Below are 13,634 nucleotides of genomic sequence, written 5' to 3'. Positions count from 1 at the left end.
TAATTTTGGAGCTTGACCCAAGCATATCACATCTCTGGTGCTTCTTACTAATATTGTTGGTATTTTTTAAATCTACCCTTTGTGAGTTTCCTAACTTCATGGAAGTGCAATTCTAAGTATCTGGACTAAAGCGGAGTAAGTTGAAGAAGGGGTCACCTATAGAGCCCAAAACATTGTTGGTGATATGGTTGAGCAAAGTCCAGAGCGGTCCCACCAAAAAAGAAAATATGGCACAAGTTTTGAGAGCAATCACATCTTTTTAGTTAACAGTGAGAATAAAGCTACAAACGTCAATCACAGGTTTAAGTACAACGGTCTTCTGAATCACATCACGAGGAATCCGAAAAGCAGCACAAGCAGAAATCCAGGTCACAATTTTTGTAATAGTGATATGGCAGTTAGCGCTCACTAGACAAATACATGTAAATATACCCTTGTTTACTCTTTGGTGGGATCTCGGTCGTCAGACCATCCTAAAAAGGACAGGACAACATCTGCTCATGCCATGTGAGAGGCGGCAGGTGGATCATGTGCTCTTTGGAAAGGCTCCATCTCCAAAGTCACCATATTCACATGCTTGGTCCATTATCACAATAAAAATATAGTTCCATTATAGAGAGTGCACAGAGCACAAGACATTTCTTATTAAGGCAATAATGGTTAAACAACATACAAACAGTTTGGATATCTGACAATGCTCACAAAAGGTACATAATATAGGTTATCTACAAAATGTTCAACAGTGATACCCAGAAAATACAAATCTACTAACAAAAACTTTGAGATAGCTGGTACAAAGGTTGCCATGGATATAGTGTAGTAGGTGCTGCTGATTGGGTGGGATAAGCTTTGACCTCGTCCAGTGGCCCATTCAACCTGCACTGCATCTGCAAAGGTGTGTGTGTGGTGGTCCAGCAGTCTGGCTGCCCTGTGTGTGTGTGTGTGTGTGTGTGTGTGTGTGTGTGTGTGTGTGTGTGTGTGTGTTTGTAAAAATAAACAACAAAATGGATGAGAAGTAGAACAAAAAGATAATAAGTGGCAAACTGGGCAGAATCACCACGAGGCTTGACTGTCAACGTTTCTTTTCTTTTTTTTCACAGCTAAATATTCATGGCAACAAGAATACTCCACTGGACCTTCCTTTATTAATCCCGTGGTACACACAATAGAATACAAGCTTTTTTCAGTCTAGAAATCTCTCAAAGGCACAGGGTATCAGTTAATTGGCCAAATTAATAAGAAATTACTTGAAGTGAAACATGGCATCCACACATAGCTGTCAATCAACATCCATGTCCCAAAATAAATTATAACGCAGTATCATTCCAGATGCTACTCTGAAATAAAACTATATATATATATATATATATATATATATATATATATATATATATATATATATATATATATATATATATATTTGAGACAGTTCTGTTTATTAAAGTCCAACTTCCCTGCATAGTCACTGCTTTAAAGGCAAGGTAGGAAATATTTTAGAGTACAACAAAGAACTCATCTTTCCACAGCAATCAGGTCAGTGGTTAAGGCGAGGCAGGAGGGAATCAAGACTATGTACAATTCAGTGGAGGCTGGACAGGAGCGGCTACAGGCAACTAGCCACTGTATGAACAGGGAAGGCACAGGGAACGAGGGAAGGACTCTAAAATATCCGGTGAAGGCAACGAGAATGGAAGCAGCACAAAAGTACAAAATTGGCAAAAGGCTCTTCCACATTTTCACATGCTTGCAGACACACACCGGACAACAACACGCGCAACACCAGACATCAGCTATTTGCAAAACCAGAAGCGTACACAGCGACAGAATGGGATGGCATGATGTTCAACTTAAAGCAAAGGTGTGTGTGTGTGTGTGTGTGTGTGTGTGTGTGTGTGTGTGTGTGTGAGTGAGAGAGAGAGAGAGAGAATTTTGCAAATGAGTGTCTACGGTGGTGTGCCGTCAGTCAGAGCGTGCAGATTGAAACTCGTCCTGGGCAACTTGGCGGGCGGCTCCATCGGGTCCTTCTCGTCATCCATCGCACTCAGGGAGCTGGACTGCAGCACGAGATCGCCGCCCTCGTCTTCGCTCTCCTCTTCCTCATCGTCCTCTTCTTCTTCTGATGGAGGAAGGGCATTGACGTTGGCATTGAGTTACCTGATAACAGGCTGAAACTTGAAACTAATCCTATTCGTGAGGAGAATCACAGTGAAATTACCTTTCTCCAGGTCCCGAGAGATTCGGCTCTTGACAGTGCTGGCAAACTGCAACACAGAACAAGAATGAGATATTTCTAAACATGTATAATCGGGTGCAGACTGACACCACGGGACTGTATGTGCAGACACCTACTTCTCCCATGACCGCAATGGGTGTCACTCCTTTAGCCAGGGCCACCCTGTGTTCTATCAGGTAGTACATATACTCATCATACAACAAGCGGATGAGGTGAAAGGAGCCAAAGCTGGCAGCACTGCGCAGAGTCAGGTCCCGGATCACCATAGAGCTGGTAAGAAAGCACAGAAGACAATTACCTTACACATGAAACAAAATATTATTATAATATACTGTTTTTCTCTTTCCGCTCACCTATAGAAGGACCAGTTGAGCAAGAAGACTTTGGCGGCCTTTGGTAGGGCGACAGAGTTGTGCTCATAGGGCTTTAGGGCCTCAGAGACAACGCCGTCCAGCCAGGTAGCCCACTGCTCAAGAGAGTTCTGCTGCTGCAGAGTCATCTTGAAGTCCTGCTCCAGCCGCTGTACCACACGGTCCTCACACTGACAAACCCAGGATGCCTGCTCCTGAGGGGGGACACGGGTGGTCTGGGTCAGGTGTCTGCTCTTGTTCAGTTAAAACATGAATGTACATATATAGATCGGAGGGTGCGATAGTAGTACACACCTGTACGTTAGTGAAATCGACCCGGTTGAGGTCTGAGAGCATCTGGTTGATCTGGGCTGTGTTCTGCAGGACAGCGCGGGCTGCCTGAGCCAGGTGGTTCAGGCTGGTATAACGGCGCAGCGTTTGGGAGAAGGAGCCAACACACACCACCTGAAGGACAGAGGGAGGAGAAGGATTGAAGGCCACCATAAGAAGATGGCTCATGTCGAGAAACAGCCACAATAAGGCCCAGTTCACACTCTGGGCCGAAGCGCATCTTGGGTTTTCCAAATTCCAAGATAACACTGAGGACACATTGAGATAAACCAAATAAAAAATGGTCACACAGGACATTTAAGATACAGATGCGAACTGTCTAAACATCATCTGTATAGATCTGAAACGCTGTTAACATTTAATCTAGAAAATGGATGCATAGCTCTGTCTTAACAACAAATCGGTGCAGAAGCCGACAAATACCTTTATGCGAACCATCTCTTCTGGGATGTTCATCATAGCGCCTGTCAACCAATTCTCCAGACTCTTGGCAAAGTTGCGAATGGCCTGAGTTAAGGCACCTGAGGGAGGGATGGTATTGATGTAGAGAGGATAAAGAGAGCGAGACAGAGGGTTTACATTTACATGTCACCGTACAGGTGTTCGTAGAAAGTTAAACCCCCAAACTTGCCCCCAGATTAAGTCCCATATGCTGCAAATCAGTAAATTATTCTTGATCGCCTCACTTAACAGTTGTACACACGCCTCTTACGGGCCTTACACACTTACTGGGGATGGGTCTCAGTACATCAGGGATGAGGATCTCCACCAGAGTCTGGTAGAGCAGGTTGTCGCACTCTTTGGTCCAGCGCAGCACAGGCTCATACTTACACAGCAACACCAGGCACGACTTGGGCAGACGCTTCTCAGATTCATTGTGCCTGGAGGAGGAGTGGACACACCATTCATACTAGTTCCAACAGTGGATATAGGACAGACATAGGAACTAGTATTCATTTCTTAGCTTTGGCTGAGTGTATTAATGACACATACAGGTTGAGTGATTCTGTGTCACTGCTCTGGCTGAACCTCCAGAAGGATTTCCATAGTGTCTCCACGAGAGTGAACTGAAGGTTGACCATCACGTCCAGAATAGCCTGTGGGGATCACACATAATATACCTCTGATCTGCTCAACAGTTTCATAATGAAGAATGTTTTATTAGTGCAGGGAGCTTGGTGCTACGTCAACCGTGACAGCAGAGTGTCGGCTTGTATTAAAGCTGAGTGATAACAGTAGACATCAAGGCTATCATTTGCGTATGTGGACAAAGAAGAAAGTTACGGTGAGTGTGCCGTCTTGTCGTTGTTCATGACTGCCTACCTCACAGTGCTCTCTGTAGAGAATCTGAAAGGCCTTGAGGTGTTCTAAAAGGATCCCATCAGGCAGGGTTCGATCTTGCTGATCAATGTCCACAAAGTCTGGCAGCGGTCTTGATGGCTCTGCACAAGACACAGCACTTATTCACGGCTTGTAAAGCGGAGCACCAAATGTACCAAGAACACAAATCAAAGGCATTTTGCAGACGGTGTAGGTGTTACTCACCAAGAAATTGCTGATACTGTTGCACCTGCGCCGAAATATCACATAGTGTCGCAGCCTGCTGCTGACCCATCCCCCCTGATGTCCCATTGGTGAGCCCTTGTACCTTATGAAGTGGCTTTATCCTATTGGACAGAGGACCCATTAATCGGGAGACAGTGAGAAAGAGTCACAGGGGAGTACTTGAAGCCCTTGAAACAAACTGCAATAACATTGTAAATAACGAAACTGATACATCTTGTTTGAATGGATGATCTACCACAATGATGCTCCAAGTGTTGAGATAAGGACACAAGTACGCGGCCTCGTGTTGATACCTATTTTTCTGTGAGAAAGGCTGCTGCCTCATCGCCATGTGCTGTTGTTCATCCATCAGTCTGAGCAGTGGGGAACCAGATTTGATCCTGAGACCATAGTAGTGGTACTTTGAGTTCCCTCTGAAACACACACACAATGAGTTATGACGAAGCCCTGAGATATAAAATGTACGTGTGTGTGTACATATATGAATATATATATATATATATATACCTGGTCCCTAATCTTCGTGTACGTAGCCCCATGAAGACAGACCTGATGAGTTTCCCGAAGGATGCAGCATTAACAGGTTCTAGTTTCTGTTCCTGGCAGTGCAGCAGGTAGTGGTAGTAGAGGGTGCAGCGAGGCAAACTCACCCCCTCTGCCCCCTCATAGTTATCACACAGCCACTGCACCTAGGGAAGATGGACAGCACCAGAGTTTAATTTTCTGAATGTTCATGTCAACCAGGACATTGTTCACTTTGAACTTGAGTACTCACAGTAGCGGGTGGAGCACGAGAGTTAGGGTTGGAGAAAGTTTGCCCTCCTCCACCTGCTGCTCCTCCTCCTAACATATAACCTCCCTGAATGACATAGCCCCCTCCGCCTGCAGCAGCTCCCCCACAATTGGCTCCCGCTGTTGCCACAGAAACCGGCTGTGAGGTCACAGAGCCGGTGATGTCTGACTCAGAGCTGGGCGTGGTCTCGTAGTAGGAGGTGGAGGAGGTTGGAGGGGTCTGGGAGTAGAGTGGGGAGTCGGAGAAAGGGTAGTTGCTGGATCGACTGGACAGGAAAGGAGAAAACAGAAACAGAAACATATAAACACACAAAAGACACAGCTATGTGACTAGGTGTGTGTGTGTGTGTGTGTTAGCATGCATCCAGAGCAGGTTCCTCTCTACTCACATGGAAGGCGTAGTAAAAGACACGTCTTCTCCTCCGTCCACATACTGCACCTGGCCAGAGTACACATGCTCCACCTGGACCAAACACATTTGTTCCTTTTTAGCTACTTTAAGGCACCATAACAAGCTGTTAACACAATATTAACATGATTTACCTTAATTATGGCAATGTTGTTAGTGAACAGTTGTATATTACACACCGAGTATCACAGGGTAACACAAGCATTAATGTGGAGTCCTGTATCAGTCTGATGAATGCAAGTCCAATATGCACTCTGTCGTTGGTGTCATCAACTCTGTCTCTTTAGCAGCTTATCACTAGTTTTGTTTGTGTGTCATTATGTGGAGGGCAGATAGTGTATCATGGCTTTGTAGCGCTTTTTGGCTGAGAACAACTGCGCAATGCTGCTGGAAGCATCATGGATCAGTGTGATGAGAGTAAACCCAAACAGTGAAGCTATACAATCAAAACAATGAGCTAAAACGCTAAACAGAAAGTGAGGTGAACTGCAGCTTTGGGATTTAATTCCCTGCAAGAAATCCACTGTTAGTATACAATCATGAATTGTAGCAGCAGACTTTGGACATGAAGCCATCAAGACATCAAGCTGAATACAAAAAGCAATGATTGGAGGGTGAAAGAAATAATAATAAATTAACTATTTTTCTTTAAATACAATGAACGCCACATATTGTTGTTCTGCTGAATATAGAGTGCTTTGCTCCATTACTGGGTCAAGAAGGTCTTTGTTCAGAGGAGGGATTGAACAGGCACAATTTCAGGTTGTCATTATTGATATTTATCAATGGAAGACTAGCTTCTTTTCATCCTTGTCCCAGAACCATCCTAAAAAAGAATTTCAACCGTCCTGGAATCATTGTTAACCGTCAAAAATGTGAAATGTTACCCTTTTTTTTGTTGGTGTCATCCATAGAGGTTATTTGCATAAAATTACACAAGGTGGTCCAAAAAACAATCCTAACCGCTCATTCACTCGCTCACAGAGGCGACCCGCAGGATTCAGATTTCAGGCACATCACAGACAGTAGTGATGGAGGTGAAAAGAAAAGCAAAACAGGCAAGTGTTTTGTCAAAATGGCCAAAGGGCTTTCTCTCCTACGTTCCTCTCTTTCTATCTGCCTGTAGCATAATCAAATGACCTTTAAATTTGATGTATTTATTGTATATTTTCTTAGATTATGAAAGACATTTTTTTTGTCTGTCTGTTTACCTCCTGGCTAATGTGCACAGACTGTAGATTGTTGATGTGTCCAGACTGAGTCCTCTTGGCTGCCTGCGACCCCGCTTGCAACACTGACCTCTGCAGGTGAGTAAAGCCACACTGTCAGATAGAACTATGGGGAACCAACCATATGACATGCTCCTACGTGGTCAAAGGGTAAATTATTGGGGTTTGTGTATATGTTTGCGTCTTACCTGCTGGGTGGACTGCACTGGTTGAACCACCTGAGTAGGAACACCAGGGGCAGGTGGGCTGGAGTCGGACAGGCTGTCATTGGAGTGAACAGAGCCCTCTAGGGATGCCAGAGGGAGAAAGGTTTCATCAGGCGATTGAACAAATCAACAGAAAAGCGAGCCACCGTTAACATAAGTTCAGTACTCACGACACACTGCTTCCAAATCGTAATAACAGTCACCGCAGAACATCTTACAACAACTTTTTTTTTTTAGTTCCACTGAGAAGAGACTGATAGTTGGGAGGAGAAAAGAGTGCGTATGTTCAACTCTGCTTTCATCCTTATATCTTGCATACAGAAGGACAGCCTTGGACAGCTAATCTCCCCAGATGGAGAGAGGAATCACTCCATCTTGTAAACATGCAGATCAGATGAGAGAGGGAAATGAGAGATACACGAGGGATGAGGGACATAGGGTGGTAGGAGGAGAGGGGGATATTTACTTCCTTTTAGCCTTCAGGTGAGAAAACTATTTACTGAAACAGTACCATCCTGCTCTCACTTACTCTAACCTAAGTTAACTGCTACAAACATACCCGTGGTTACAATTGACTCAATTTTATTTTTTCATTCTGATGAGGCCGGAAAGTGACAACTAACTGTTCCTTCTAACCTGGCAGTTCGGAGAGTGAATCACTTTATATTTAAACAACTTTGAATTCCTCCAAGAACAGCTCAGAAGCAGTTACTACATAATATGTTATACTTATATCACAGTGTTTCTCTCAGGCCTCTGGATAAATATTCAATTAGTTACTTCAGTCTGGTGGCAACTGTTATACCTAAAACTTTAAGTACATCAATCCAGCCTTCTTTCATAAATGTGGATATCTAGAAAAAAAAACACAATAGATAAACTATACCTCTTTAATAGTGTGTGATTTCTACGTGTGTGATTTCTACACAAGCCAGCTTGTTTTACTGTTTATAGATATGAGGGAGAGCTAGTTTTAATAAGCAGTTCTTCAGCAAACTTAGTAGCTCTACTTCCTGAGCGTTCGATAAGCCTCAGGCCTGCGAGACTCACTCTGGGTGAAAGTGCAGTGTTACTCGACACTAGTAGGGAGGAAGATCTTTGAATAGACGGCCCTAAAATAAACATTCAGATAGACACCAGGTTCAGGTCAGTTCTCATATCCACTAGTTAACACCATATTTTAAAGTACCAACTCATGTGTTTCCTCTACTAAGCATGCATTACATAATTTACCATAAATACTTGCTTATCTTATCTTTTGTACAACTGCAGGATTGCACACTTAAAGCCATGTTGATTCAATATAAGAATAAAAAAATGTTGTTGTACAATCTCTATAATAGCAAAAGCAGCAGCGTAGAAGTTAAGTCAGGTTCCAATAATCAGCCATCCATGTTCCCATTTTCGGGACTATGCAGCCTAGCAACCATGACCATCAGCTTATTTCGTCCTCATAACGTTTGCAGCAGTAAACCAGACTTAGACTGAGAACTCTGCGTAGACTACATTTTAGCCATCTAAACAAACGACCATGAAGAAGGAAAACAACTAGGTACCGCTAAAAAACCACGACACACTATCATCATAACTCAATAAGACTATAATATGCAGATTATACAGAAATGTAGTCAGACATTTCCTAAAATGTCTGTGGATAGCACTGGAACATGTTTTTATGAAGTGAAGCCTATGGATCAAGGATCAGATCATGGTTTTGCACTTGATGCACATTAAAGTGCTAAAAGTATTCCTTAAATTAACAAATTATTACTTAGAAGGATGATTATTGATTTATGCTGTTAGCTATTCCTGATGTAAAATTTGAATTGAGTTATAGTACAAAGGACGTTGTCCAATTTATTAATTATGTCAGAGCGACAGTCTAAAACCTAAAGATGATCAATTCACATTAATGTAAAACAGAGCAAAAAGCCTGAGCCAGCAAATATTTGGGTTTTTCCCTTGAACAATTACTTCATGATCAAAGTTGCTGACAAGTCAATGCACTAAGTGTTTAGGTGCTGCTTGATATCACTTTGAGCTAACTTTTAAGAGACTGAAGCTCTGGCAACTGAAGACTGTTTGATAACCAGCATCAATCACAATGTACTCTCCCTCTAGGATCAAGCCTGTAGCTTTTCCCCACAGGCACACGGACAAACTAATTCCCGCTCAGACTGTGTTCTATGTCCTGCCCTCCTGCCGCTAGAGAAACTGTTCAATGTCTCCAACAGACTGATTTCACTCCGCTGTCACAAGGTCCGATGCAGGAAAAACATTCCTGCCCACGGCTTTTAGACTTTATAATAAATCACCTCTGATTCTCCGTCAATTGAATCAACATCAACATCAGTAGCCCTTTTACTGCTTTTGTTGTTTCACTCACTATACATACTTCTATTTCATCGTATATACTTATACACCCTTCATATACACCGCTTATACATGTACATTTTTGCACTTTGTTTATTGTTGAATTTTCTTAAATGTAATACGCTCTGCTATTCTGTTTTGTTGTATATATCGAGTATTTTTAATACCTAATATTTTTGTGTCTTCTATGTAACTTTGGTTGCCGCTGACACAAACAAATTTCTCCCTGGCGGATGAATATAGTATATACATCTATCTATCTCTATATATCTAATGCCTGTGTGCACAGTATGGAGTTTGCAGGTATCTTTCGCGTCAGTCTCTCACCTGTGACAGTCACTATGATGTACTGGGGCGAGTTGCTCTGACCGTTACTCTTCTGGATGTCTGGGTTCACGTAGTGCTGCGTGGGCGCAGTCAGCACAGCGGCCTTCTGGTTCTGGCCGACAGGCGGCGCCTGAGAACAAAGCGCATCCTGTCCTGTCTTTGAGACCGATTGGTTATCTGAGGCAGTGGTCCCAGAGGTTGGTGGCATCTCGGACAGGAAGTGAGCCGTCTTCGTGGATGAGCTTGTGGTGGCTGGAGGTGTTGCTATGGTTACTGTGTTGGCCTGCTGAGGCTGAAGGTCCTCAGAGTATCCAGAAGTTGCCATGGCAACCAATGTTTTGAGGCACTAGTTCTGCAGATAAAAAAAAGGATTTTTAAAGAAAGAGACACACAGCCCTCATTAACGAAAGTGCTGCAAAACAACACGCTTTTTTGGCATGTTATTGTACCCCTCTGTGATTGGGCCACACAGACCTTGAGTGTGTCAGCTCACACGTGTGCGCGCACGTGGAACATAAACCAGATGAGGAAGTGGGGCTTTTGTTGGAAACTATCGGTGGCGTCGAGCTTTTCCTGTTTGGTCCAGGAGGAAGCACAGAGCGACCGGACAGCACCAGGAATGAAGCAATGAAACGCATATTCAAAATAAATATTCAAAACCAAGTGTTCATTGACCGTTACCATCGTGTTTCGAGTGAAATAAATCAACTAAATGACACGTTAGGAATAAGAAAATATGCGATCATGGACAGTAGCAGATATTCCCATCAGGAAATGAACCCATATTAATCTTTGGACGCACTGTCAGTCAAAACTTTAGGCCGTCCCACTGGAAGATAAGCCACTCCTGCGTAAACCAACACGGCAAACAAGACAATCAGGGAATCATCCGGCACACCATATTCAATGTCAGACCAAAAACTTTTTCAAAGTCTCAAGAAAAGACTATGAAGCACACTACATACACTCATATCTCCGCTTTTATAACTCGTAAACGAGCTCGTCCCGTGAGCAGTTCACTGTGCATGTTTTAATCTATCTGAGGGTTTGAGTCGCCTGAGCAGTGAGTTGAGAGGAGCGATGGCTTCCAGCGAGCAGCTCCGCGGAGTTGTGACGTGAACGAGATCTGCAGCTGGTCGCTCGTGACTCGTGTGGGGAAATAAATCCACAACCAGGCCATTAGAACACGTCTCGTTATAATTTCATCATAATCGAAACTGTAACTAAATACAGCTGAACATTCTGACAAATGAGCCAAAAAGTACGATCAGCACTGAACGCACCCGCCATCTTGTGCCCTTATCAAAGATCTGACATCGCCATAACAACGTCAGCGTTAGAAGAGAAACGAGTGACCACGTTCATCCCCACGAGCTCAACCACACCAACCGTCGCGTCACGAGCTCGACCAACAGTCACGTCCGCGCCGTACAAACAAGCACGCAAACATGGAATGATAATTCTGAGATACATAACTTTTTCACCTCTAGTTTATCCCAATATTGTCCTTTTATGTCGTTGAAGTTGTTTTCCTCCTTACATTTAGGTTGTTGATATTGACGCCCGTTGCTTGGTTCTTGTCGCCAGGACTACCGTGACTATGGCGCCTTGCCTTCACCGGGGCAACTGTTGCTACCCTCTCGTCATCGCCCCGCCCCACACTACATGCTGATTGGCTAACGTGCGAGGTGGTCGCAGCGTCAGTGAAATAGTGTGTCGTTGATTGGTAGACATTCCCTGCCTGTCACTTTCACCAGAGCCGAACGTCAAATGGCTACTTTTAATCTGACTAAATCTTACCTTTTTGATTGCTTGATGTTGCCCCCTCCCCATATCATCTTTATAATATATTTCGGACTTATCTTATTTTTGGAAATATCTCTGTACGTTAGATATTCTTTGTATTTGTATCACTGTACACGTTTCTGATTATTTACACTTTACACACTTCATATACACTAAACATACTTTGCATTTTGCAATTACCATTTTGCACATTCTAATTGCTAAATTAATACTCTGCAGCTGTACACTAGTTTAATTTCAGTTATTTGTATTATATTTTATTTATTTGTGTGTGTGTGTGTGTGTGTGTGTGTGTGTGTGTGTGTGTGTGTGTGTGTGTGTGTGTGTGTGTGTGTGTGTGTGTGTGTGTGTGCGAGTGTGTGTCAGTGGCGGGCCGTCAGGGCCTGCGGAGACTTCTCTGCTGGCTTAAACAGAATCACAATGTTGTAGCTATTTTATAATTACATTTTTAATTTATTTTTTGTTGTTGTAATTGTATCTTTTTTAATAATTAAAAGTTATATCTATTTCAAATTGTAATTGTTTTTCAACAGCATCCCGTCATGTGCATATTTATATGCACAATATCAGTGTGTGTGTGTGTGTGTGTGTGTGTGTGTGTGTGTGTGTGTGTGTGTGTGTGTGTGTGTGTGTGTGTGTGTGTGTGCGCCACTTGCAGTAGACATCAATGTACAGCATAGTTATCTTTGAGGATATTGATCTACATCCATTGCACAGCAGAGCAGATAGCGAGACAGATATTTTGTGGCGACACACCGCACAACCCAACTGGTGTAAGGGACAGAAAGGCCAGCAAAAGGTCGCAGGTGTTTAGATAGCCAAGAGCTTTGTTGACATCACCTCCGGCTTAATTTGCTGCTTTATCACAACCTCTCTTTTTCTCTATTGTGGCCTCTAAAGGTCTCCGGTCTTATCTCTGGCATGACGAAGTGTGGAGGAGAGTTGAGGTCCTTCTCTGAGGTGCTGAGGCCTATAAAACGAGCTGTTCGGAAAGAAACACAAACGACACAGACACCTCAAGCTGTATTTCAGACACCTACAGTATCTTTTCATTATCGACATGTGGAAGGCAGCGCTCTTGACCCTGTGCTTGTTGGTGGCCCTGGTAGACAAGGTGCGGTCCAATGATGCCCATCCCTCTTTCTATGGCGTGAAATTGTGTGGAAGAGAGTTCATACGAGCTGTCATCTTTACCTGCGGTGGTTCTCGCTGGAGGAGAAGTGTAGGAGACTCAGGTAAGAGTGTGCATGAGAGACTATAAATACAAGTATTTTTTTATGATGTGATGTGCTTTCCTCATCAAATAGTGATATTAAGAGATTTTACTATGCTTTTTTATCAGCTCTTATTGAAGAAGAGGCCTTTGACCCATGGAACACAAATGCCATCCCTCAACATGGCGAGCAGGATCCTGCAGAGTCCCACGTATGGAGAGATCAAACACTAAATGAGGCATATGTAGCTGCTGGATTCAGTCGCTCAGCTCGCTCACCAATCTCTGATGGGGTGCTTGAAGCTCTACGGAGTGCCGATAGAAAAGGACGGGATGTAGTGGTTGGACTGTCCAACGCCTGCTGCAAGTGGGGCTGTAGCAAGAGTGAAATCAGCTCTCTTTGCTGAATCTTGCTTCTTATATACGTCTTATCCTGTCACTAATGCAGAGCTCCACTGTTTGCTATGTAATTCCTTCATTTCTTCACATCCAACTCACTTGTGTGGACAATTGATGCAGGAATGTGTGTGTGTACTCAAAATCTGTTTACTGTTATTATCAAATATTGACATGTTTAATAAAGCTTTGTGTAAAACTTTGTGTAATTGGTATGACCATATCTGTCCCTCCTACAAAAAACATACTAAAATGACATTTCATGCTTTTAGAACACTTCCACTTTTCTAAAGCCTTATTTCAGAAGTACACTTTGAGTGTTGTCAAGGATTTCGAAACGATAGGAAGTGGTGCTGACTATATGAATACACAGAGTGACTTCA

The 13,634-nt window shown here is 43.3% G+C and overlaps 2 protein-coding genes across 5 annotated transcripts; one reads left to right on the top strand and one right to left on the bottom strand.

Moving 5' to 3' along the window:
• Window positions 1–1,429: 1,429 nt before the first annotated feature.
• On the bottom strand, window positions 1,430–11,468 carry rfx1b (regulatory factor X, 1b (influences HLA class II expression)). 4 transcript variants are annotated; one of them, XM_068592609.1, is made up of 18 exons: window positions 11,377–11,468; window positions 9,837–10,188; window positions 7,119–7,216; window positions 6,913–7,002; window positions 5,682–5,755; window positions 5,276–5,558; window positions 5,008–5,189; window positions 4,794–4,913; window positions 4,480–4,601; window positions 4,258–4,376; window positions 3,928–4,031; window positions 3,664–3,815; window positions 3,358–3,455; window positions 2,899–3,048; window positions 2,587–2,798; window positions 2,350–2,503; window positions 2,216–2,261; window positions 1,430–2,116 (listed from the first exon to the last, which is right to left on the bottom strand). In XM_068592609.1, exons 2-18 carry the CDS (start codon window positions 10,159–10,161, stop codon window positions 1,944–1,946), a joined length of 2,502 nt encoding a protein of 833 aa, XP_068448710.1. In that variant the 5' UTR covers window positions 10,162–10,188; window positions 11,377–11,468; the 3' UTR covers window positions 1,430–1,943. The 4 variants fall into 4 exon arrangements, with proteins under 4 accessions (XP_068448710.1, XP_068448709.1, XP_068448711.1 ...); XM_068592608.1 differs by having other exon boundaries at window positions 11,321–11,442; XM_068592610.1 differs by lacking the exon at window positions 11,377–11,468 and adding an exon at window positions 10,311–10,397.
• Window positions 11,469–12,702: 1,234 nt separating this feature from the next.
• On the top strand, window positions 12,703–13,262 carry rln3b (relaxin 3b). The gene is made up of 2 exons (XM_068592569.1): window positions 12,703–12,883; window positions 12,985–13,262. Exons 1-2 carry the CDS (start codon window positions 12,703–12,705, stop codon window positions 13,260–13,262), a joined length of 459 nt encoding a protein of 152 aa, XP_068448670.1.
• Window positions 13,263–13,634: the final 372 nt, after the last annotated feature.

The sequence above is a fragment of the Clinocottus analis genome, unplaced genomic scaffold, assembly GCF_023055335.1.
Source record: "Clinocottus analis isolate CAN_PGR_092001 unplaced genomic scaffold, fCliAna1.0.p SCAF_27, whole genome shotgun sequence".
In the NCBI taxonomy this organism is placed as follows: Eukaryota; Metazoa; Chordata; class Actinopteri; order Perciformes; family Cottidae; genus Clinocottus; species Clinocottus analis.
This window is presented reverse-complemented; position numbering and strand designations above follow the sequence as displayed.

What these genes read in the sequence shown, in the direction of transcription:
- rfx1b (XM_068592609.1), bottom strand. Translation starts at nt 10,161, where the DNA reads ATGGCAACTTCTGGATACTCTGAGGACCTTCAGCCTCAGCAGGCCAAC. An exon ending in CATCATAGTGACTGTCACAG is followed by an intron (nt 7,217 to 9,836) that starts GTGAGAGACTGA and finishes TGGCATCCCTAG; the next exon opens with AGGGCTCTGTTCACTCCAAT. An exon ending in TCTACAGAGAGCACTGTGAG is followed by an intron (nt 4,032 to 4,257) that starts GTAGGCAGTCAT and finishes TGATCCCCACAG; the next exon opens with GCTATTCTGGACGTGATGGT.
- rln3b (XM_068592569.1), top strand. Translation starts at nt 12,703, where the DNA reads ATGTGGAAGGCAGCGCTCTTGACCCTGTGCTTGTTGGTGGCCCTGGTA. An exon ending in TGTAGGAGACTCAGGTAAGA is followed by an intron (nt 12,884 to 12,984) that starts GTGTGCATGAGA and finishes CTTTTTTATCAG; the next exon opens with CTCTTATTGAAGAAGAGGCC.